The 24,625-nt window shown below is 36.4% G+C and overlaps 1 protein-coding gene across 1 annotated transcript; it reads left to right on the top strand.

Annotated features, from left to right (window-relative positions):
- Positions 1-274: 274 nt before the first annotated feature.
- Positions 275-23,892, top strand: LOC128089580 (DNA excision repair protein ERCC-6-like 2). Its single transcript, XM_052701153.1, has 6 exons — positions 275-357; positions 564-644; positions 1,042-2,242; positions 2,970-3,124; positions 19,954-20,141; positions 21,967-23,892. Exons 1-6 carry the CDS (start codon positions 331-333, stop codon positions 22,976-22,978), a joined length of 2,664 nt encoding a protein of 887 aa, XP_052557113.1. The 5' UTR covers positions 275-330; the 3' UTR covers positions 22,979-23,892.
- Positions 23,893-24,625: the final 733 nt, after the last annotated feature.

Raw genomic sequence — 24,625 nt, 5'->3', positions numbered from 1 at the left:
CAACAAAGTTTCTTCTTGGAATTTTATTCTAGCCTTTTTTCTATCCATCCGCTCGTAGTGTTCAGTTCCTATACTATGAGGTTGTTCTGAAAGTAATGCCTCCTATGTTACTTTGTTGGCTCATGATATTAGAGATGGATGTTGGTGTTGTGACAGTAGAAGTTGAACCTGCCCACTGATAGTTTGTTACATTTTTTTGCCACGTGGCAGATTGCAGCAAAGGGGAAGTCTGACAAAATGATGATGTCTGACATGGAAATGCATATGGAGCAAAACTGAATTCAGCTGTATCAGCTGTTCTGCTATGGAAAAAAAGTGTAAAAACAGTGTATGCATAAGATGCAATTTATGCAGTGTGTAAGTTGTCCTGCAATTTATGGATTGGGTTAAAATAGCAGAAAATTAATTGTCAAAATGCAAAACCTTTTCTGAGGTTTAGTGATTGTGCTTTTAATACTTATACCTCTGTAGTAAAAATTACTTTTTTTTTTTTTTGTAGGCTTTCTTCATTAATTTGAACAGGTACTGTTTTAATTATATATGTATTTTTTTTATTCTTTTAGAGGGAAGGGCAAGTAGAAGCTGGAGTCATGACAGTGACTACTTGGTTAAAAGAAGAACCTCCTCATGGCAGTTCAGAAAATGTGAGATACTTTGTGGGATACAAAGCAGAGCATGAAAATCTGTGTAGTCTAACAGTAGCAGTAATATATTGCTAGGCTGGTAATGCTTTTGTCTGAGGCTGCAGTTGCCATGTTTTATTGTCTGCTTGCCCATTGTTTATCTTTGCATAGTATTAATGTGTGCATCATGAGGTCACTTTTCAAACTTTTAAAAGATGAAAAGATGCAACAAGCTTTGAAAAAAAAATACTGGTGTGGATTGGAAAAACAAAAGTTGTTTTAGCAGTCAGGAGCATACTTTGTTGGAAAACATATTTTTTTATTGTTATCTTCATTATTATTCTGCTTAAGACTTAGATCTTCCAAACTTTCCGCTATCTACCTGGTGTAAGTAATTTTCTTTTTCTTTTTTTTTCAGTGTGAACAGCCAAATTATGGAGGAGCTAGAGGTCCTTCAAGCACTAAGGCGCAGTTAGAGAGAGAAGAAAGTAATTTTCATGATTATTTTAGTGATGATGATATTCTGGAAATTTCCATGAAAAAAAATAACAGAAAGAAGCCTTGCAGTGCAAATAATTTAATGATAGCAAAGAGACAGCTTTCCTTAGTGCAGTGTGGATTCTCTAACTTGTTGCAGAGAGAAACTGAAGCTACAAAAAAAAGTGGTAGTAATGACTCTTACCATTCAAGTTCTGATGGTCAGGCTGTAAGAACATGTGTCAACAGCAAGTGTGATGATGTTCAGAAATGTGAAAGCTATATGCATATTTTGGAGCACAGGAAAACTGCTCAGTTACCAAATGTAACTGATAAACAAGACATGTATAGAGCAGATTGTCTTGTTTTGTCAGACTCTGAAGAAGAGGTGGACAGAGAAAATGAGGATTTATGCATTTCAAGGCAAAGTGATGTAGTAATGAAAACTGAAAGCAGTTCTGAAGAAAATTGTGATGTCATCTTTCCTACCCAATTTCCAGCAAGCCCCCAAGCAATGCATACCAAAAAAATTGAAATACAGACGACAGAATCTGAAAATTGTGAAGAGTCACTAGAAGAAAAAAATGAGTTTGTACTTAAGGAAGAACGTAGGCAATTTGGATTCCATAGTACCAAATCAAATTTCAGCAAAATCATGTCTTTTGAAAACATGAAAAACAGCGCAAGAGGTTTGAAAGGTGCAAGTGACATAAGTGATGAGTCTGATGACATTGAAATTCCCTGTGACTCCGAGTCAGGAAAGTTAAGAACATTCAGCTTCATGAAAGGGAAACAAAGGCATACACAAAGCAGTGCACTAGGCAGATTCTCAAAATCTCTGCCTCAGAAAAAGAAGCCCTGGAGGAAAGAAAGAGGAAGTGATTCTCAGAATGTAGATGAATTTTCATCCTCTGAAGATAACTTACAGGTTGAAAAGATTCATACCCAAGAAAAGAGCTGTAAGTGTAAAAGCCAGAGATGTAGAGTTCAGGTCAGATCTAAAATGCTCCATCCTGTTCAGTATGGAATGCGCTCTATTGCACAGATGACATCTAGCAATTATGATGTGCATAGAAGTTCTACGCATAGAGCTCAGTTTGACCATCAGAATCAAAATGTGGAATCAATGGACAGATATTTAGGTAAATAGTCATTTAACTTCTTGTGTTTTTTTTTTAATCTTAAATAGTAGTGTCTCTGCTGCAGATTAAGTTCTTCCTTCTATATATGATTTTGTTAAAATAAATTAATAAATGCACTGCTAACTTACTTAGTAATGTCTCTATTGCTCTTTTTACCTGTTAGCTTAACTATTCTATTTTCCAAAGAAATAGGCTTCTCTGTAATATTTTATTGAATGTTTACTTATCTGTTGAAAGATGCTAAGATGGATGTTTAATTAAGAATTCACAAATTTAAATACTTAAACTGTAAAAGTCTGGACTGGGATGGTTTGGATTTTTTGTTTTCCTAAGTTTTTAATTATATGTGACTTGAGAGTTTGAAGTACCACGTGCAAGATTTCATTTGATTAGTGACTTATCTTGAAACACAAGTAAACAAAAACTGTTTGAACAGTAGATGCTTTGAAATTTGTTCTTTATCTAGAGAAGCCCCGTAATGAAATAGCAGCAGCATTAAACTATCTGGATAAAGCTGATGATTTTATTAAGATTTTTTATTAATCTCTTATTAAGAGAGCTGAGAAACCTAGTGTTGAATGAAATTGTAACAGAAGTTACAAGTTTCAAATAAAACTTAATTATTAATAATTAATTAATTGCAGTATCTTTCTTGAGTGTAACTGTGTATCTTGAGAGTTTTGGAATAACCAAAATCTTTGATGATCTTTTTCTTCTGATGTATTAGATGGGATTCAAGAAGTAGCGTATATGCACTCAAATCAGAATGTGGTTGGATCAAGCAAGGCTGAGAATCACTTGAGCCGGTGGGCAATGCGAGACGTATTTGAGTTGAAGCAGTTTTCCCAGCTCCCTGCTAATATAGCAGTCTGTAGTGCCAAGGTAAAGATAAATGTTTGGGAAATGTTTTTATTCTATTTATATCCTCATTTTTCATCTTAAAAAGTCTAACAAACTTGTTTGTCTGTTAATGACCACCATGAATGCTCAATGTCACTGGGCTTGGAGAAGGAGGAAGCGGCTCAAATAATGGTCCAATCAATTACCTTTGTGGTTTTTTTCGTTTTGTTTTGTTTTTCACGTTAGTCAGCTCTGAAAGAGCAGGGAATTGTGCAGCATAGCATCCTCTGTGTGATTTTTGTGAGATAAATGGTAGGAGTAAAGACTGAGTATTTGTAATCAGATTCTGTACCATCTTGATGTGATGTGAAATCTTTAGTTTTAACTGGACCTAGTAAACAAAAATTTCACTTTCCACACCACATCTGGGAATCTCAGTGGCATAGAAAATCAAACATAAGTCAGATTGAAGCTTTTTCTTTTTTTAGGCTGGAAACATGGTTGCTATAATATGTAAAGTTAGTGGTCATTATAGTCTGTCCTTAATGTCTGAAACATAAAACTGGAGTTCAGTGGGAGTACTCTCTTGCAGCAAAATACATATTTTGTGCTTTTCATTGGTCACACATTTTGTTTAATTACATGTGGAATACATAAAGTCTGGAATATATTCAGGTATAGTTTGTATGGTTTTTTTCTGATTATGTTTTTAATCTACTCTAATTATTTGGACACTTCGCTGTTGTTTGCCTTATGATAAATATTTCTGTATTCTGGGATGATTACTTGTTCGGCAGAGAAGGACCTCGGGGTCCTGATGGATGAGAGACTTAACATGAGCCAGCAGTGCGCTCTGGCAGCTCGAAAGGCAAATGGGATCCTGGGCTCCATCAGGAGAGGGGTGGTCAGTAGGGACAGGGAGGTGATTGTCCCTCTCTACTCGGCTCTTGTGAGGCCCCGTCTGGAGTACTGTGTCCAGGTGTGGAGCCCTCAGTACAAGAAAGACATTGAGATTTTGGAAAGGGTCCAGAGGAGGGCGACTAAGATGATCAGGGGGCTGGAGCACCTCCCCTATGAGGACAGGCTGAGGGAGTTGGGCTTGTTCAGCCTGGAGAAGGCTGCGGGGTGACCTCATTGTAGCCTATCAATACCTGAAGGGAACCTACACCCAGGAGGGGAGTAAACTCTTCAAAAGGGCTGACAACAGCAGGACTAGGGGAAATGGATCCAAGTTGAGGGAGGGAAGATTTAGGTTGGATGTTAGGGGGAAGTTCTTTACAAGGAGAGTGGTTAGGCCCTGGAACGGGCTGCCCAGGGAGGTTGTGGATGCCCCATCCTTGGACGTGTTCAAGGCCAGGTTGGACGGGGTCCTGGGCAACCTGATCTGAATGTGTATGTTTGGTGGCCCTGCTAGGCAGGGGGGTTGGAACTACATGATCCTTGAGGTCCCTTCCAACCCGGGTGATTCTGTGATTCTGTGATTCACAAATTAAACTACTGACATAGAATGAGTAATTGATGGATACAGACTGCAGTTCAGTCTTTACAAACATTCTGACAATCACTATAGAAATGACAGACTTTGTCATTTGGAGTGTTGAACATCTGCAGTGGCTAGAAGAGTTTCTTCCAGTGTTGCTGATGTACTGTAGTTAGGTGAGCCATTTGCAGGGATTTTTACACTGGGAAGATCAGACAGACTGGCCAGTGAAAGAGAAGCCTCTTCAGTTCTAGTACATTTGCATTAGAATAACAGAAAAGCAGATCAAAAATACTCAGGAATACTCTGGAAAGATGCTTACTTAATGACAGTGGCTGTCAACATAAATAAAAATCAATATAAATAAACTAATACTTTTAAGGCACTGCTTTTTGCAAGTGTCTGTTGACCCATTTATCTCCAAAACTACTTTGTGCAAGTTCAGTTGTGTTGTTTGTGTAACTTACGTTCTGTCACCTAAAGTTTGTATGACTTACAAGTATTGTAAATTAATTTGTTTTGATTAACTTGTCAATCAGTATAAGGCATTTTGGAAGCAACAATAACAGCAATTCTCTTGGAGACCAAATTAGGCAAGAAAAAACCACAAGTAAATATGGAAAAGTCTACCTCTTGATTTCATTTGCTTTTCTTACTTTGACATAGAGGCATTACTCTAGAAATATTCCTAAATCACTGCCTTTTCTTAAATGTGAATCTTGGAATTCGTTGTTCTCTGCTTTGAAAAATAGCCATTACGGACTCATAGAAATCTTTGAAAAACTATCTACCTAGAAAGCGGCTGCTAATATTTTTCTTTCTTCATTATGTTAATTTCAGAAGATGTTCTCTGAAAAACATTACTCTGAGAGAAACATCAATGTTTTTGTTTCAGCCATCATAATTTTTCACTTGTTTCTCGTCAGTTTAGGGCAGAACATATCTGAGCAGCGAATAGTTTTGTCCTTTAAAGAGTACTGATTTCAAATAGATTTTTTTTTTAATTACACTTAAAGATTAAAATGTTATTACATGGAAATTAAAACAATTACACTTTAATATTACATCACTATCTTAGAGAAATACTATATTATTAATTATTGTATTATTATATAATAAAATAAAAATTATATTATTGAACCCTACGATGTTAACTGTTATCTGATGTTCTTAAAAAAAATTTTGTCAGCTGAAATTTCTTACTGATTTTGCTTTCTAGTGTCGTTATTCTAACAATATGTCTGAAATGGTTGTGTAGCCATTATTGTTCACTTTGAATTATCACATTCTTAAATAATTTTTTTAGCGTATCAAAATTGTATTTGTTGGCATATTAGTGATGCTTTAATAATATTTATTTGATTTTAAGCATATATAATCAAATTGTCTGATTTGTAAGTAGGAGTGGTCACAAAAGTATATTTTCATTTCATAGATAGGCCTCTTTTGGACAAAAGTATAATATCCTTTGTGCTGTGCAGGTCGTTTATCCCAACTTTGTCTTCCTGCTTTTTATTGCAGTCTGTTTGTAATGAGATGTGTTGCCTTTAAATACATTTTTTTCATGTAATAATATCTGGGAAAGAGATGCAACAACGCTAAAAATCAATGAAGTATTCCAGTGATGTGGATGCGTTTTATGTTGGGAAATACTGTCTTTCCTGCAAATCTTGAAAACTGGGTGGAACATTTGTTTTTTGCTTGCATATGAATCTAGAGTGACAGGAGTAATAAGTGACATAATAACAAGTAATAAGAAAAAAGAGTGATAAACAACTAAGACAACCTTATTTGAGAATACTGACATTTTGTTAAATTCTTGGTGTTGAATGAGCAGTTACATTTTGGCTTCACTAAATTCCTATGACATTTTACGCTTTAGCCATTGAAACTAAAGAATTCAAACAAAATTGTGGAAATAAGGTGAATAAGAACAGAAAAGTTAAGAGACTGGAAAGCAAAATTAAAAAAAAAAGCGATCTTGTTTTCTACCTGCAATAGATAAAGTAGATTCACAGAATCACAGAATAGCCAGGGCTGGAAGGGACCTCAAGGATCATGAATCTCCAACCTCCCTGCCACATCCAGGGCCACTGACCTCCACATTCGATAGTAGACCGGACTGCCTAAGGCCCTATCCAGTCTGGCCTTGAACATCTCCACGGACAGGACTTCCACAGCATCTCTGGGCAACCTGTTCCAGCACCTCACCACTCTCTCTGTAAAGAATTTCCTCTTGACATCCAACGTAAATCTCCCCTTCCTCAACTTAAAACAGGTTCCCCTTGTCCTGAAGTCAGCTCCCTGTCTTTCTTGTACTGGGAGCTCCAGACCTGGACGCAGTACTCCAGATGAGGCCTCACAAGAGCAGAGTAGCGGGGGACAATCACCTCCCTGTCCCTTCTGGTCACCCCTCTTCTGATGGAGCCCACGATACCATTTGCTTTTTGAGCTGCTAGAGCACACTGCTGGCTCATGTTCAGTTTTTCGTCTGTCAAGACCCCCAGGTTCTTCTCTGCAGGGCTGCTCTCAAGGACCGCTCCTTCCAGTCTGTACAGATGCCTGGGATTCCTCTGGCCCAAGTGCAAAGCTTTGTACTTTGCCATGTTGAATCTTATCAGGTTCACCTGGGCCCACCTTTCCAGCCTGTCGAGATCCCTCTGAATGGCATCCCTTCCTTCTACTGTGTCAACCGCACCACTCAGCTTGATGTCATCAGCAAACTTGCTGAGGGTGTCCTCCACCTGGACGTAGAGCCATTGATGACCACCCTCTGCAGCCTTTCAACCAATTTCTTATCCATCAAGTGACCCACCCATCAAATCCACATCTCTCCAATTTGGAGATAAGGAAGGGGTTGGGGTCCATGTCAAAGGCCTTGCTCAAGTCCAGGTAAATGACATCGGTCGCCTTCCCCTTGTCCTCCAGTGCCGTCACTCCATCGTGGAAGGCCACCAGATTGGTCAGGCATGACCTTCCCCTGGTGATGCCGTGCTGGCTGTCTCGGATCACACACTCATTCTTCATATGATCAGGCATGTCATCCAGGATGATCTGTTCCATGATCTTCCCAGGCACAAAGGTGAGACTTACCAGCCTATAGTTCCCGTGATCCTCCTTGCTCCTTTTCTTATTAATGGGAGTGACGTGACCCTTCCTCCATTATTCCTTCATAGATTCATTAATTTGTTATTGCTGAAGCATAAAAACTAATGTAGTAAGTTAAGTTACCTACAAATTACGGTAAATTACTAAGACAGAAAATGATGAAAAATAATAGTAATGATAATTATGTGATGTACAACAGAAGTACTCACCAGCCACTAACTAATGCCTAAGCCGGACCGTGAGAATCAGCACCACTTCTCTACTTACTGCAGTTTTCTAATCATGATGTCATATGGTTTAGAATATCCTTTTGACCAGCTTAGGGCAGCTGTTCTGGTTCTGTCCCTGCCCAGTTCCTGGTAGTCAGCATTGTTTTTCTCCTGAAGCCAAAACATAGCATGTCATGGTTTTATGATTTTTGGTCATCAGTATTCCACACCATAACATCATGTAATGCACTGGGGGTGGGGTTTGATATCTGCCGAATGTTCGTCCGACGGAGAAGAACTGCATTTCCCCAGGAGGCTTTGTGGTTAGCAAGGGGATATAACTCCATGCAAGGTCACCTGATTCCTCTTCTTCACCTGCGCTTCGCTGTCTGCGCTTCGCTATCTGCGCTTCACCGCCTGCACTTCGCCGTCTGTTCAGTCACTCAACTGGACTACACTTCTCACCCCAGCATTGTGGTGAGGTCTATACAATTCAGACTGTCTCTCTCTCATTGTATTTTACTAATACTATATTTAGTAAAATCATTTGTTCCACCTCAGATTATTGCTCTTGTTTTCAAGTATTTTGGGGTCCCCTGCTTCCCCTTTCCCAGAGGCGCGGATCCACAGATCCCTCCACCCTGCTGGACACGGAACTGGGCCGGACCAGCCTGTAAACCGTTGACATAGCATCAAATCAGATTAAGAAAATCAGCCCTGTTCAATCTGAAACCAGGATAGTCTGTTGTAAAACTTGCACTCTTCTTTCTGCGGAGTTATTAGTGCAGACATATTCTCAATTTCTACTTGTTTTCAAGTGAATTGTGTAAACTGATTAGCTTAGAATGTTCAATTTTATAATATGGTATCCTCAATTATGACCACTGAAAATTCAGTTAGGTAACAGCAATCAGATATAAAGTTTGTCATTGGAAGTAAAACATGATGAGAGCTCTTAAGGTCAGCTGTGAAAGATAAGAAAAAGTGTGAAAGTAGTAAATGTAATAATATAGAGTGTGCATGAATTAGACACAAGAAATATCCATATATTGGATGACTTATCAAAGGCAATGCTGTCCATGTTCGGAATTCAGAAAGAATAACTTTTTGAAGATTGTATTTGATGATTGTGGCAGCCAGCGAATGTGGCAGTGCTTTTTAATCACGTGCTCTTGAATAAACGGTTGTAATCTAGCAGCGTTTTCAAAGAAGAGAGGGACTGTTGTCTTGTTGTACAGTAGCAGTGGATAAAAGCCTTACTTTTCAAGAATAATTTGATGGGTACTTAAAAGACTAACAGTTATATTTTTTTAGATAAACATGATATTACCATAGTTAGTTTTCTGTCTTTAAGGAATAATTAGCATTATGAGTTCTTCATTAAAATATTGTTACCGTGAATCGTACCTACTATCTCATGTCTGAAAATTGTCCAAATTCTGTCAACCACAACTGGCCCTGTCCAATCAATGTAGATTTTGGGAAGAAGAGACAGAAGAGTGGAACTTGCTGTTGTATGATAATTTCCCCTAAACAGCTGGTGTTTCTAATAGTGTTGTTCATGTGGAAGGTGCTGGAGCATCACTGAACAGACACCTGTTAGACAGAGGTGTTAAAGAGCCTCAGTAGTCAAAACAAAACCAGAGATTTTTGTTCTGTGAAGACATATGGCTGATAGCTGAAAAAATTTTGGAGGAACAGATTATCCCTTGTTAGAGTATAACAGTGGATTTAAAGTAATTTCCACTACATCTATCCTCTGTAGTTCTCAAAATACATTGGACATTGCAGAACCTAAGTGTCTTTGAGCAGTCAGATGTATCTCTTAGGTTGCAGTTTGTAGTCCTAAACTGAGGACAGAAATGAAAGTCAGCTGTCTGGTACCATCTGGCACAGTGTATCACATCAGCTTTCAGTGTTCTGAAAGCACCTGAAAGTAGAAAATGCCTGTAGTTTAATGTGACAGACAGTGAATATTACTGAAAGGTAGTCTTTGTTCCTTCCTCATTCATTTGACATGAAGACACAGAAGACAGTTAATCTGCTATTTGACAGACAATTATTTCTAATAAGTGATCTTCTGTAGAAGTGTAAGGATGACAATTATATATACTGGAGTAAGTAACCTGGTTTTTCTGTGTAGCTTTTAGGCTGATTGAATGACATTCAGTCATCTTTGTTCTGCATTTAAGTTTCAGTTCAAATCTCTGCAAATAGACTTGGTCAGAAACTCTCATCAAATGAGTGGGAGAGTTTCTCTGTCACTTCATCTATTAAGAAAATGCTTAGTGTTCAGCTATCTTGTATAACTACAAGGTACTGAAGAAAGATATTGGAAACAAAAACTTGTAAAATAAAAAATGTGAATCTGTTGATCAGACTTCACGTTCTTTTAAAGCCACAATACAATTTTTAGAGTAGATGTAAAGTTACTTTAATCTTCAAAAAAAACGGTAACAACAAAAAGGCCTGAAAAGTCATTCTTGTGATACTTTCTCAATAATTCTTCTGACATTATTAATATTGTGGATGAAAATGAAAGTTTTCTCATCTTCTAAAAGTTGTTAATAATCTATTAGGTATTTTGAGAGTATTTTTTTCCAAGTGTGTTCCAGGCTATAAAACTGCATGTCGCAGTTACCTAGTTTTTAGCTTGTTACCTTGTTTTTTAGGTAACTTACACTGTTTTCTGAAAAGCTTTTTCTTGCATGCGTTAAGAAGTAGAAGCTTCTGAGGACCAAGGTTAAATATCTTCTTATAATGTTCCTCGTCTATGCAGAATTAAATGACTGCATTCCTTAATTTCCTATGGATTTTTTGTGTTAATTGACAAAAACAATCTGTGTGAAATATATTACAGAGGTGCAGAAGTCTGAAGTAGACTTCCTTTACTTCCTGTAAAACTGAAATTATGAATTATTTCTTCAGTAGGAATCTGGCAGACATGAAGGGCACTGGAGTATGGGGAAGATTTTACAGAAGGCTTGGTCATTATTAAAAAGTCAAAAATACAAACTGGGCATACTGAATAGTTTGAAAAAATTGATTATATCCTGCTAACTTGCACTTCCTAATGTGTGAAAAACTATTAGTCACATAGAACTTTTACTGTACCTGTTGAATATGTGGAGTCTTTTATTTTAGTCAAATGCATATTTTCAATTTAAGTTTACTCAGTTTTTACTGAAAAGAAATGTACAAAGACAGCCATTCAATGGAGGATTAATCACTATGGCAACAGAAATGTGGTGACTGGAAAGGGGGAGGATGTATTCTCCCCTCTGCTTCCTGCCAGCTGTCATATTCAACCTCTGTGGCATGAATTCAGGCCAAAATATAGACTGTGACTAGCTCTAAGAAACTATATCTGCATTTTTGTAAATTGGTACAAGAATCTCACTATAAAAAAAGACTTAATCCTCTGAGTTAGATGACAGACGTCTGGCAGTCTTGCCAGTGTTTGACAGAGATGCTTTGTAGTAAAACCTGGATTAATGGTAAACCCTTCTATATGTTATTGCAATGTGGTGTAAATGAGAGAACTAAGCATGCTGTTCAGACTAAGAAAAAACATGCTCTTTGTATTTGCAATGCAGGTTTAAGTGCTGTTGAGAATGCTGTTAATACAAAAGTTGTGTTATTAAGTTGTGTTATATATTTATCACACCTGTATTATACTGACATTTTGTAGATTATTTAAATGAAGACTCTGTATCAGTTATAGTTACTCTGATTGCAGTTTGTACAGTTTTCAGATTCAACATGTTTAGATAATAGTTTGAAATAAGTAGGCTTTTAGGAGATAACATTCCCTTATCCTGCCTCTTCTGGATAGGGAAGTCTATTCAGCTTTAAAATAATTGTTCCCAAATGTCTGAGCTATAATGCTGCTTTACTGAAATTACTGTTTCAGTTCAATGGAATTAACTATGTCAGTATAGTTTTCAGTAGGTATTTTTAAATAGGATGAATTCATATGTGATATTCCGTGAAGAATGTTGTTGCGTTATCTGTGTGGTGTGTTTGTCTGACTTCTTGATTTGGTGCTGTTTAAAGGAGTGGGAGTACAAAGGAAATCCAGACTTCTGCTGGAATAAATGGTTGCCTTAGCTTTGAATTCTGAGGCAGGCTCACTATCTCTTTTCATCTCAACAGTAACAAGTACTTTTATTTATGGTAAGGTGCTCGGTGCAAAATAAGGTGATAAGATTTATATATTTTTATTCGGTTCACAAGTCAGTAAGTTAAATGGAATTGCTCCAGTGAGAAATTTTACAGTTAAATGATTGGAGAAGAAACAGTGTAACTCAGAAGTTAAAGTGGAACAAAGAGAAAACAATCCATCCTCAACCGATGTAGTAGTCTGTTTTCCACTAGTAAGCAAAATATAGAATTCATTGAGTCCTTACTCTACATTTAGATGAGTAAAAAAGCTGACCATGACAAGCAAGGGAAACTTACTACATATTACTCCAGTAAATTCATCAGCAGGCATAGCTTAACACTCATCTCTGTGTACACTGGTAAATATAAAAGAGTATTCCCTGCTTTGTGTGTTGGCAGAGTATTTTGGCGAAGTAGTTGGAAATGGGATAAACCTGACGTTATGAATGTTATTTCAGCAATTATTCTGCTGATATCTTTGTCATGGAATTCACAGCCAGCGTCCTGAGTAGTTTTGTTCAGTTCATAAAGTATAATTGTCCTAGAATATTTTAGAATTTCAAGAAAGACTAGCTTTGATTTTGACTAAGGACCTCATTTTTAGATAAGCTACATGACATTTTTAAAGACACTATTATACTTTGTTTTCCTTGATAGGTAAAATAGTTTAGGAATAAATTCTTGTTTGATATGGATATCTGTAGAAGAGAAAAGATGAGACCAAGGTTGAGCAGTCAGATAACAAGCATTTCAGAGTATTTATGTATGAAATACATAATATAGAAAATGACAAATTTAGAAAATGCCAACAAAAAAAGAACAGTGTCTAAAAATAGCATATGTTCAAGAACTGCTTATAGAAAGGTCATAATAATGTAGATTATATTATCCAGAACACTCCCAGGAAAAAGCACAGAAATGTATAAGGAAAAAAGTGTATAAGGGAAAAAAAATAAGCTGAAATAATACAGCGTTATAACTAGTATAGGCAATGTCATTGAAATGGAGTGAGAATCACTTGGTCAGTATAATGATAATTGCCCTAGTGATACTTACTGGAACAGAATGTATTTGAAAAGTCTTCTATTTTCCCAAGTTTTGAGGATAGTGGAATAATACAAAGTAGACTATGGCATACAGTTTTATTAGTTGCTGCAAGCTGAGTTACTTTCAAGGACAATTATACTAAATTCATTTTTTTCATACTTTTTTGTAAATCAGGTAACTGCAATGCAACTGAAGTTTTGAGAAGGCCTTTCTTGTTTGTAGGAATGAAAGTAAACAATGAAAATGTGCAATGGATGCTATCCTGCACATCTGGTAGTGGTGATTTCATGTGTAGAGAAAAGACAGTAAAATTGTTTCAGTTGTGTGTCAGATGGAAACTGCTGCTGAAAATTGGTATCTGCCAAGATATTACCATAAAATAATACTTGAGTGAGGCAGTGAAAAAGAGGAAGATACTGAGATATCATAGAATTGTTTAAGGTAGAAGGGACCTTTAAAGGTCATTTAGTCCAACTCCCATGCAGTGAACACGGACATGCACAGCTAGATCAGGTTGCTCTGAGCTTGATCCAGCCTGGTCTTGAATGTCTCCAAGGACAGGGCATCCACTGTGTCTCTGGGCAACCTGTTCCAGAGTCTCATTACACTTATCATTAAAAAGAAAAACGAAACAAAACAAAAACCCACCTTTTTTCTTATATCCAATCTAAATCTTCCTTATAGTTTGAAACTATTTCCCTTTCTTCTGTCACAAGAGACTCTGCTAAAGTCTGTCCCTTTCTTTCTTACAGTCCCCTTCTAGACAACGAAAGGCCATTATCAGGTCTTACCAGAGTGTTTTTCTCTCCAGGCTGTGTTTCTTCAGCTATCTCAATCTGTCCGAACTGGGGAGTTGTTCCTCCCCTTGGATCATTTCTGTGGCCCTTCTCTGGATGTGCTCTAACAGATCCGTGTCTCTGCTGTGTTGAGGAGTCCACATCTAGATGCAATACTTTTGAGGCCTCACCAGTGCAGGGTACAAAGGCAGAATCACCTCCTTGGACCACATTTCTTTTGATGCAGCCCAGAATATGATTGGCTTTCTGGGCTGTGAGGGCATATTGCTGGCTCGTGTCCAGCTTCCCATCTACCAGTACCCCAAGTCTTTTTCAGCAGGGCTGTACTCAATCCTTTCATTCCCTGACTTGTGTTGGTAGTGAGGGTTGCCTTGACCCAGGTGCAAGATCTTGCATTTCGATATATTGAACCTCATGAGGTTTGCTTGGGGCCATTACTCAAGCCTATCTGGTCTGTCTGGATTGCATCCCATCCTTCTGATGTGTTGACCATATCTCACAGCTTGTTGTCATCAGCAAACCTGCTGAGGATGCGCTTGACCCCCCCACCCCGTCAATGTCACTGATGAAGGTATTAAAGAATACTGATACCAGCACCGACCCCTGTTGAACACCACTCATCACTGATCTCCATGCAGACATTGAGCCATTGGCCACCACTCCTTGGGTGTGATCTCAGAGGCAACTCTTCATCCATCAAACAGTTCATCTGTCAAATCCTTATCTTCCCAATTTGGAGAGAAGGTTGTTATGGAGGACTGTGCCCAAAGCCTTACTGAAGCCATACAACTGCTGTTGACGAGTAGTTACACAAACATTTTCAGATTTCTGAAGGAACTTAATTGTCTTCAAAGCCTGATGACTTGAGGAATTGCTACAGGCGTAAGAAAAAAAGTATAATCTCTGAACGTTTATACCTCTTTTTCTCTACTCGTCTCATTCTTGGACTCTGCTCTTCTGCTCTGTCGCACATTTTTGTCTTATTGAACTTATAAAGGTGATCGTTCTTCTCTGTTGCTTTACTTGAAGGGACTGCAGAAAGGAAGAGGAAAGTCACAGACTTAACATGACCAGTCATGTGTGAATGCTCATACATTTCTATTCATTGCCGTAGAATGTAAAGATGCCTTTTTATGTCTTAAGTATGAATAACATATGAAGCGGTATTGTTCCAACAAAGATAGAGAAGAATCAGTTTGGATATATGTATGTTACTCTAAAAACTCTTAACTGCAGCAGGAACTACACAGAACAAACAGATTCAAGAGCTGTTGCAGATTCAAGATGGAGTAGAAGTAACTGCTTTAATTTCTGGTTGATTTTCAACTGCATGCCTCCATTCCACTAGAGAAGAATGAATCGTAATGTGTACTGGTATAGAATTCTTAAGATGTAGAGGCTTCCATATATGCTGGTCTCTTGATTACAGCTTGTATGTAACTTAAAGAAATGGGAACTCTTTATTGACAACCAAAACTTTATTGTTTAAGGAACAAGAGACATACCTGACAAATGAAGAAGGAATGAAGAATATCTTTTGTAAGAAAAGATAGATATATTGTGATTAAAATTGAAAACTCAGTACTTAGGTGGAACCTGAAAAGTAGAAATGAAAGCTTTCTCTGGCAGGTTCTTTCATGAGGGGTGGAAGTCCAGAGGTGTTCTGAGTACTTTTATAACTATGTATTTTCTGTGCATTGACATAACGATCAGTTTTCTGTCCTGTTGCCTTATGTGGAGGCATCTTTAGAGCTAGTGCAATAAATGATAAGAGAATAAGTATAAGATGGAAAGACATGTCTGTGCTTTTTGACATTGATTTCCCTAGTTTACAATAGTGTTCTGTAATTTCATTTTACTGTACTTCTTTTAACTGTTATTTTAATTTATATTTATTTATATTTAGTGGGATATTTACTTCAGTATAACATTTTTTTTCATGTAATTTTTTTAATCCAGTAACCATTACTTCTGCAAAATAACTTGCATCTCTGGCCCTTTGTATGTCTTATATTTGTAAATAATATACATAAATTGTCTATTTCTCCTGGACTTCACGTGGAGATGTTCTTGAGGAAGAGGAATTGCTAAGTTTTCTAGAAAACAGTAAAATTATCACAGTTAGTAATACAATATAGTTCATTGGTAGATCCTATCTTTTTATATGGAATTTGTTTTCCCTTCCAATAACTCAGAAAGGAGAAAATGTGAACAATGCAGTAATATATAAAAGATGCAGGTATTTCTATATGTGTATATACACATAATTATTGGATTTTGGATAAACTATGTGCTCAGGTTTAAGGAAAACATCCACGTGGAGCAGTGGAAATTTCAGAGTGTGCACTGCAAATACATAGTCTTTGTTCAGTATTCAGTAAAGATAAACTGCTTTCATTACTGCTATCAATCCCTTTTTTTTAGTACCTTTAACACATATTGTATGATATTTTAATTCCTTTAGGTTTATATCGCATATATTACAGAGGGCTAATCAGAAGATATGCAATGCAATATGCGAACAGCACATTTTTAGTATACAGTATGTTTGTGTTTGACATGAAGTTTGGCAAGAATTATGTTGGACTTCTATACTGTGGTTTTAGTTGTCATTTGGAGCAGCTTGTCCATAGTTGTGTATTCCAAATTTTTAAACATACTTACATTTTAAAGTGAGAGAAATATGTATTATCATTCATTTGGGTACTAGTGGAGCCTTTGTTCCAGGAGCAAAAATTTCTCTTGCTATTTCTACAGTCTGAGTTTTTTGGTTGTTCTTCCTTTCTTTGTGTTACAATGGTTTACATTTTCTGTAGTTACTTGTATTGATTTAGAGGGGGGGAAAAGAAGTTCTTACCAATTGTACACTTTCTGTTAAATAACTATTTAATTTCCATTTCTGATATATGCTTATGGACCATTATCATTGTCTTCATGGTTTCCAGTAATGACCTGAAAACACAGTCTTCTGATTTTACGTCAGTAGCATGGTCTTCTGAGAAGTTCAATAACACTTGTAGTAAATTAATTAATTTACAGTACTATAAGTTGAGTAATGATAAGGCACACTTCTAATGCACAGAATGCTTCCTTTGGAAAGGATTTCTGTTTCTTTCACTTGATTCTTCTGGTCTTTTTAATTAATAAAGGGCCTCTTATTCAAAAGTATAAATACGTTGCCAAATGTATTACCATTAGTGATGTAAGAACAGTTGTCTGGGGTTCCTACCTGAGTCCACTTCCATTAATTTCAGTCATGGTAAAGTTGCTTAAGGTATATGACATATGTGACAGTACAGGTGCTCAAGACCAGGGCTTATGAATCTGAATATTATGTTGATAGAATTTTGTCTAAGAACTTTGCTATAATAGAAGACACAATGGTTTGATGGTAGAGAAAGAATTGTTGGTAGAGAAAAGCTATTTTAAAGTAGTTTTCATCATAAAATAGGATTGGTAAGTTAGAAAGCAGGAACTGACAGAGAAACAGGAAAAAAGTGGCTTCTGAGTGGGAAGAATCAGTGCAGAGTTAACAAGTGATACATGATGTCATATTCAAACAAAAGCAAAACAGCTTCTTTAGCAACAGTGCTAGGAGAAGGAAACAATCTTTTTTTCATCTAGAGGCACAGAAACCTAAACTATACTTAGAGCCTTAACCGTGTATTATTCAGAATAACAAACTTCAGATTGGACCCTTAAGATACCACTGAGACATCACAGTAATCTTTTAAAAATAAAAAAAAAATCAGTGGTTGGGGCTGTATCTTCAAAACGGGCAAATCTTCAAAAACATTTTCAAGTTCAGTGGAGTCATTTGTATTTAAGCCTGTGCACTATTTAAGTAACTGGCTTTTGTTTTAGAGAGCTGTGATAAGATTTTCAAAAAGTAAAAATACAGGAGCCGCTAGCATTAGCTATTGCACCTCTTGTTCACTTGTAACTTGTATCAGGTGATTTATTCCTACTTGCCTTCTCTACCTTCATGAAAAATCTGTGAGCAGCTAATTTGGGTAGAAGAAAGAAAACTGTGTATATACAGTTGTATTTTGATGTTATTTTCTCAGGTTTAGCAATGCTGTTCACTCTACTTAAGTTTTGTACTTCCAGAATTGAATATGTTATTTGTGAAGTGATTAGTAATTAGCAAGACTTTTTATAGTATTTTTGATTCTTTAGAAGATAACTAATTTTATGACTAATATTGTGTTAACAAAACATCTTTTTTTTTTTTTTTTTTTTTTTTTTTCTCAAAGTGCTTTTTAGTTTCTGCATTTGAACAGATATATAAACTGAAGTAAGGCTCTCTTATATATTTTGGTCTTGTTTAATAAGAGACAGATTAATGTGCTTTTTGGGGTGTTTAAAATACTTCTAAGGCAGACATTGACATGATTACGGTTGTATTCTACAATAAAGTGATACAATCCTGATTTCCTGAAAGAGTGACAAGTACACTAGATCTTGTTACACTGAAGACTGAATGCTTAAAATACTTTTTATTAAATAATTCCAACAAAATATATTTATTTTAAAACTCATATTGCTTTGTTCAATGTTATCTATATTATCCAAATATTTTTTTTAAGTTGTTTATATAGTGTGCAGAATTACGAGGTAACTATAGAATGTAGGCTGTAGATGATATCTGCTATTTCAGTGTTAATTTTGTTGCTATTATCAGAGCATCACTGGAAGATCAACAGGTTTTTTTTTTAATCTTGATGGGAGACTTGGTTTCAGTTTTGTTTACTATAATTTAATATTGCAATTAAATTGTGATGTTTGGAATTGTTCATATAGCTTAAACAGAGAGAATTTATGCCTGTAGGTCCCTTAGTTTTAATGTCTTTCTCTATGCTAGTTTGAGGTTATTTGCCAAAGTCATGGATTGAGAACAGCTGTGAGACCCTAAAGCAGAAGAACATTTTGAACAGCCCATGGAATTAAAAGAAGTGGGTGTGAATCAAATAGAGACACATTGCAAAGAAACATCGTAGATCCAAAAGCAAATTTTGAACTGGAAGTGACAAGGTGTGAACACTGTTTTTTCGTCTTTTGGACAGTATCTGTAGGGGGACAGAGGATATTGCTAAGCAGTTCTTTTTTTTTTTTTTTGCTTGACTTATTATTGGAGGAAAAAAAAAATCTGTTTTGCCCCACTATTATAGTCCTTTTGGGGAATGGAGAAATGGTTACAAGGATTTAGGGGTTTCTGAATTGGCTGTCAGTGTATGATGGGTCAATATGTAACACAGACTTCTTGAATTCTCTTAATGGCCATTATGATTAGGATTGACTTTCTCCATTTAGGAATCATTGTGACTGCTACTGTATCTTTTAATCTTATCTATAGCATAGTGTAAGTACCATGTGTAATTGTTTCCTCTTCATTTTCAGGCAAGCATGGTAATGCTTTCCAAGGTATCTTTGCAATTCTCACTATTTTTGTTAGAGGTTTCAATATTAACAAAAATTTTCTTATCTTAACTTTGATACCAATACGATTATTTATGTGATTACACATAATAGTACACCGTATATTATTAGTGATATTCATTTTGTAGTGTTGTGGTTACAGTTTTTCTTTGAGTGTTAAATTGCTACAATCAGTTATGATTATGTAATGTGCACAAATTGTGAAACACACATTAGTATGCAGAAAGTGATGAATCTAAATAATCCTAGACTTTGCTAAATAAATCCAGGAAGGTACAATGTATCTACTTGTAGTGCAACTTACAGACACATTCTTCTTTTCTATTTTACAATAGTATTCAGAGCTTCTGAGATTATTTTTGTAACACTAGTTAATGCTTTAGAGAACGTAATGATCTTTCATAATTTATTTGGAAAAAAAAAAAAAAAAAAAGCCTTACTCTTAGGGAACTAATACTTCCCTTCACTGTCCCAAGGAAGCATGTAATATAGTAAGGAGCTTTCAGTGAATCTCTGAATCCCAGTCTTAGTGCACAAACTGTAAAGTCCATGTGAAGACAGGAGCAGTCATAAAATCATCCTTTCAGACACAGCTGTTTTGACAATTTGCATTTCTTATTTTGCTAGAAAGCTAAAGAAAAGACAGGTGAAGTGATAGCAGAGAAGAACATTATGAAGACAGAGCATGGAATTATGGTGAACAGTAACCGACATAACCTGTACATTTTGCATCCAGTGATCCAAAGAAACACTGAAGTACACAGAGTGGGCTCAGTCACCTTCTTGGTTGGAAAAACACCCAAAGAAATCCGCAGGTGAGACTACTTTGATGAAGATAAAGTAAAATTCTAAGCTTGAAAAATTAATGTTCTCTGTGTTTCTACCTTCCCCAGGGAATTCTGATGTTTTTGGTTTTTTGGGGGGCGAAAGCAGAACTAATACGAAACTTCCACTCTAACTTTACAGAAAGAAACATAATTGATTAACAAAATGAATTTAACCCACAAGTCAGTTTAATTTGTTAATTTGATCTGTCACACATTGCTGTGCAGATGTCGTCACCACAATATTCATGGGATATGCACCATGCAATATAACGAGCTAATGCTTAAACAGTATAGAAACAACAAAGTTTTATAGTGGCAGCCTCTGACAGCTTACTGGTTTTGTCTAGATTTCATCACTTTCATTAAAAGACTGTAGAAAGATTAAACATTATTTTTTTTAATGTGGAGCTTAATGGTTTTTGATACTTTTTAAATAAGTTTATAAGATTTAATAATATCCCTTGGAAAATTAAGAGTTTTTCTGTCTCCTCACTTTTCCTTTTTCCCCAGACGGTTGCTATTAATAATACTAATGCTTAATTTCCATTGGTACATACATAGAAATTCAATAACAATAACCAGGTGATATGCAGAAAAAGAAAGGAAAAAACTGTTGTTAATTAGGCTAACCTATAGAACTGAGATGTATATATTTTTAAATTGTCTTTTTGCCAAGAAAATTACCTTATGATAGTTGATATTCCGATAATATTGTTCAACTTCCTGTTAGCCAACTGATCATAGTTTCCCAAATCATTACTGATAAAGTGTCAGACTGATTTAGATACTGAAAATTTTAAACATGTAAGAGGTAGGAAGAGAAGAACTCTTTCTGCTAAAAATATTCAAAACTGTAATCATTGTTATCAGTAACTTATTGAGATACAATTTTCAAAGGCAGAAGGAATTTCTTAGAAAATGCTAAGTCATGTCTAGCTTTAATACATTCTGTCTTAAATGTTAAGTGAGTCAGATGTTAGTACCTAGCTTGCTGCTAGATTTCTTAATACTTTTAAATCCTCTGTATAATGAATTAAGATGACAGGATTCCTCAGCTTGGTCTGCTGTAGTTGCAAGATTGATTGGGAAACTGTCTACAGAGGTTGTGCATAAAGAAGGTAGTGGGAGCCAATCACTAAAGCAGTATTTGGGATTAAGGAGGATTACATCTCATTGTCCTCAATCTGCTGGAGCCCTCTTGCAGGAAAGGTAGCATTTCATATACTGCGTCTGACAAGGAGGTATAAACTCACACCTCCAGCCTTCCGGCTAAGTAGCTTGACCCCAGACTGTGGCTAAATTTGATTAGACTAATGTATAGTTAGACACTGGCTTCTGAGCACAAGGCAAGTACTTACAGCTAACTAGAAGGGACAGTTTCTGCCTCATCTGATGGTATTCACCAAACTGTTATTTAGCAAGTTTTTTTTTTAAGGAGTTTTAACAACTGTTCTGCTGTCTTCCCCTCCCCCCCAGAATTCTACTGTTTCTCTATCTAAATTCTTTCAGCAGATAAGTACCTTCTGAATTCCGGCCCTTTGGCACGTAATCTTACCTACACTGAAAGTTGATGTGTCTTCAGAACATAAGCTCAGAAAATCACTTGAGATTTTGGGTTTCAGAATTAGTTGTTCTACAGTCATTATTCTTTCTTCACTAATAAAAACAAATATGGCTCCTAATAAGGAAGTTACTTTTAATGATTACTTTTTGGGATATGTGAAATAGAACAGTGTAATGAATTGCTTAAAAGCTTCTTTTTTCCTAATTTGTGATGTCAGAATAAAACATTTTCCTTTCTGATTACTTACAGGAGACAATTTGAGGAAATTGTATCCCACTTTAAAATGGGATCAATGGAAGAACTTGCAGAACATATTGCAAAGGCTACATCAGAATCCCGGCAGAAGTTGCTGAGGGAATTTTACATTTCAAAGCATCCAGAAGTTGAGTCTTTGTTTCCAATGGAAGTACCAGCAGAAGTTGCACATGACTCTTTGTTTCCAATGGAAGTACCAGCAGAAGTTGCACATGACTCTGAAGAAGGAGATGCGGCTGCAAGAAAATCAAGGAAAAGAAAATGTGTTGTTAATTCTGGAAGATGCAAGTCTGGACCTTCATCAGCTAAAGAATTTCTTCTGAGTGGAACTACAGAACTGCAGAACCAGCGAAGCTGTGAAGTAGAGCAACTTTGCAGTGACTCATGCTTGCAAGATACTATGCGTGTTGATGTGAAATATAAAAAATCACCCATTGTTGCAACTCAACATACTAAGAGGAGTAACAATCAGACATTCAAGGATTTTATAGCATCTGGTTCATTAAACAGGAAATCGAAAATAATTGAGGTGCTGTCTGTAAAAAGCTTTGAAGGACAGCAGGACCCAGAAGTAGCAGGGCTGCCAAGAAAAAGATCCCTGTCTCTGTCAGAAAACAGGGAGAGAAGAGCTAAGGCTGACAAAAAGTCTTCTCTTGACTTACTTGGAGATACCTCTATTCTCAATGTTCTCTTCAGAAATAGTGGGGAAAAAACTACAGAATCACCACGGAGAATCCCTTCAGGGCAAATAGAAAAATCAAAGGAGAGACCAAAAGATTTCTGGGACATGCTGAATGAGCAGAATGAGGAGAGCCTCAGAAAGCTCACAGATATGACAGTTATAGAGGAGCTATGTGAAAGAGCACCTCATCCACGAGTGACAGAAAAGAGAGAAGTGTGTGAAAATTCTCTTTGGAAAAAAAATGAAAACTTTTTATGGAGAAAATACAGTTCAGATGACTCAGATGAACCATCTTCTGCTACATCTTTTAACGTAGTAAAATGATAGTTTTCTACATGAGTTGTGCTAGAATTATTTTATTAGTTAAATGAAGATGAAAATATATACAACTTCAGCAATATGCTGTGAAACATGATACCTCTATAAATTTGAAGGCAAAGTGATGAATTCCTATTTATAATAACCTCAATTTACATTTCACATTGCCTGTGCTATATATCATTACGAAGCTATGACAAACTAAATTGAGATAAAATTATTTTTAAATGTTTTGAGTAAACTTGCTTTATTGAATGATGATAATTCTAGATCTTATTATTCCTGCTGATATTCCTCGGTTGGCAATAGTAGTGAGCGGTTTTCCTCCTTCACTCACATTTCCTGCCTTTACACATCCTGTCAGAATCTATGTTAACATGATTTTGATCAGTTTGACTATAGAGCTGTGAAGCTTCCAATTTTTTTTTGGTATTGTATGCCAGTGAGTTCTTCACCTTAATTAATGTGGATGACCAATTTTTGCTTGTTACCTGTGTCTCTTGGTGTGAAATCTCCAGCATATTAAATGATGGCACAAATTTCATCTGTCATTATGCTTCCTCTCTTTTATTGATTTATATAGACTATTGTTATGTCTTTACTGGAAGGTGTGGTCTGGACATACTTTAGTGTTAATAATTTTTATGTGCAAGTAAAAATGTTTATATTTTTAAATGCGTGTTTTCTAGCGAGTTACAAGAACAACTTAGTGCCGTTCATGCTCACTGTTGCCTCTATTTTTTATACCTGTGACTATTCGGTATGAGAATATATGGGTGGGACAAAAATAAAAAGTAATTATGAGTTATTCTTGAAAACTGTGATTTCTTTCTCAGCACAAATGAATCATGTTTCCTTTTGTGAGCATTGCATACTGAAAAAAATTTTAATTGTAAATAAAATAGTTTATTTAAATATGATATCTGATTGCATATCTGGTAACTGATGTGCAGTTAAAATCAGACTGCATCGCAGACTGATTCTTTATTTTATTTAAACTCAGGCTTGTGCTTTTAAAAGCATAATGAATTAACTTTTTGAGGAAGTTAATCTGTTGAACTCATTTTGCTGTTGACACTAAATACTACTCTAAAAGTGTACTTCAGCTTCCATTCAGCTTCTGCCACTAGTCAAAAGTTCTGTCAGTAATGTTATGTGTAGTACAATTATGTAATTATAATTCTTGCTGTGTGTAAGAGACTATCTCTGCATCTTTGCAGAGAGCAAGTCAAAGCTTGCTGTTGGATGACATGGTGGACAAGTTCAGACAAGTCTTGACAAGTTCAAGAAATCTTCTGTCTGAACGCTTGCAGGCCAGGGATTCCTGGAGAGAAAAGCAACCTTTGGCAGCTGCTACATGGCAGGTGAGCAGCCCTTTGTGGCCACATCTAGTGATAGATAACTGTCCAGAGGACTTGCATGCCCACAGGTGCTCCCTGTGACTCTAACCTAAGTGCCAGGAATGCCTTGCTGGTGGAGGAAGAGGATTAAAAAAGGCACGTGCCTAATATCAGATCTTGTGGTGTGATACTTGCCTGCTGCATGATTCTCCAGGGCCTGCTACCTGACGCCTGCCTGTTTCTCATGGACCCGCTGTTGGTTGCCTACTGTTTATCTGCTTGCTGCCTAAGACCAGCCATTCTGCTGCCGCCT

The sequence above is a fragment of the Tympanuchus pallidicinctus genome, unplaced genomic scaffold (genome assembly GCF_026119805.1).
Source record: "Tympanuchus pallidicinctus isolate F22 unplaced genomic scaffold, pur_lepc_1.0 scaffold4, whole genome shotgun sequence".
NCBI lineage: Eukaryota > Metazoa > Chordata > Aves > Galliformes > Phasianidae > Tympanuchus > Tympanuchus pallidicinctus.
The sequence above is the reverse complement of the archived record's forward strand: the minus strand, read 5'-3'. Positions and strand labels throughout refer to the sequence as shown.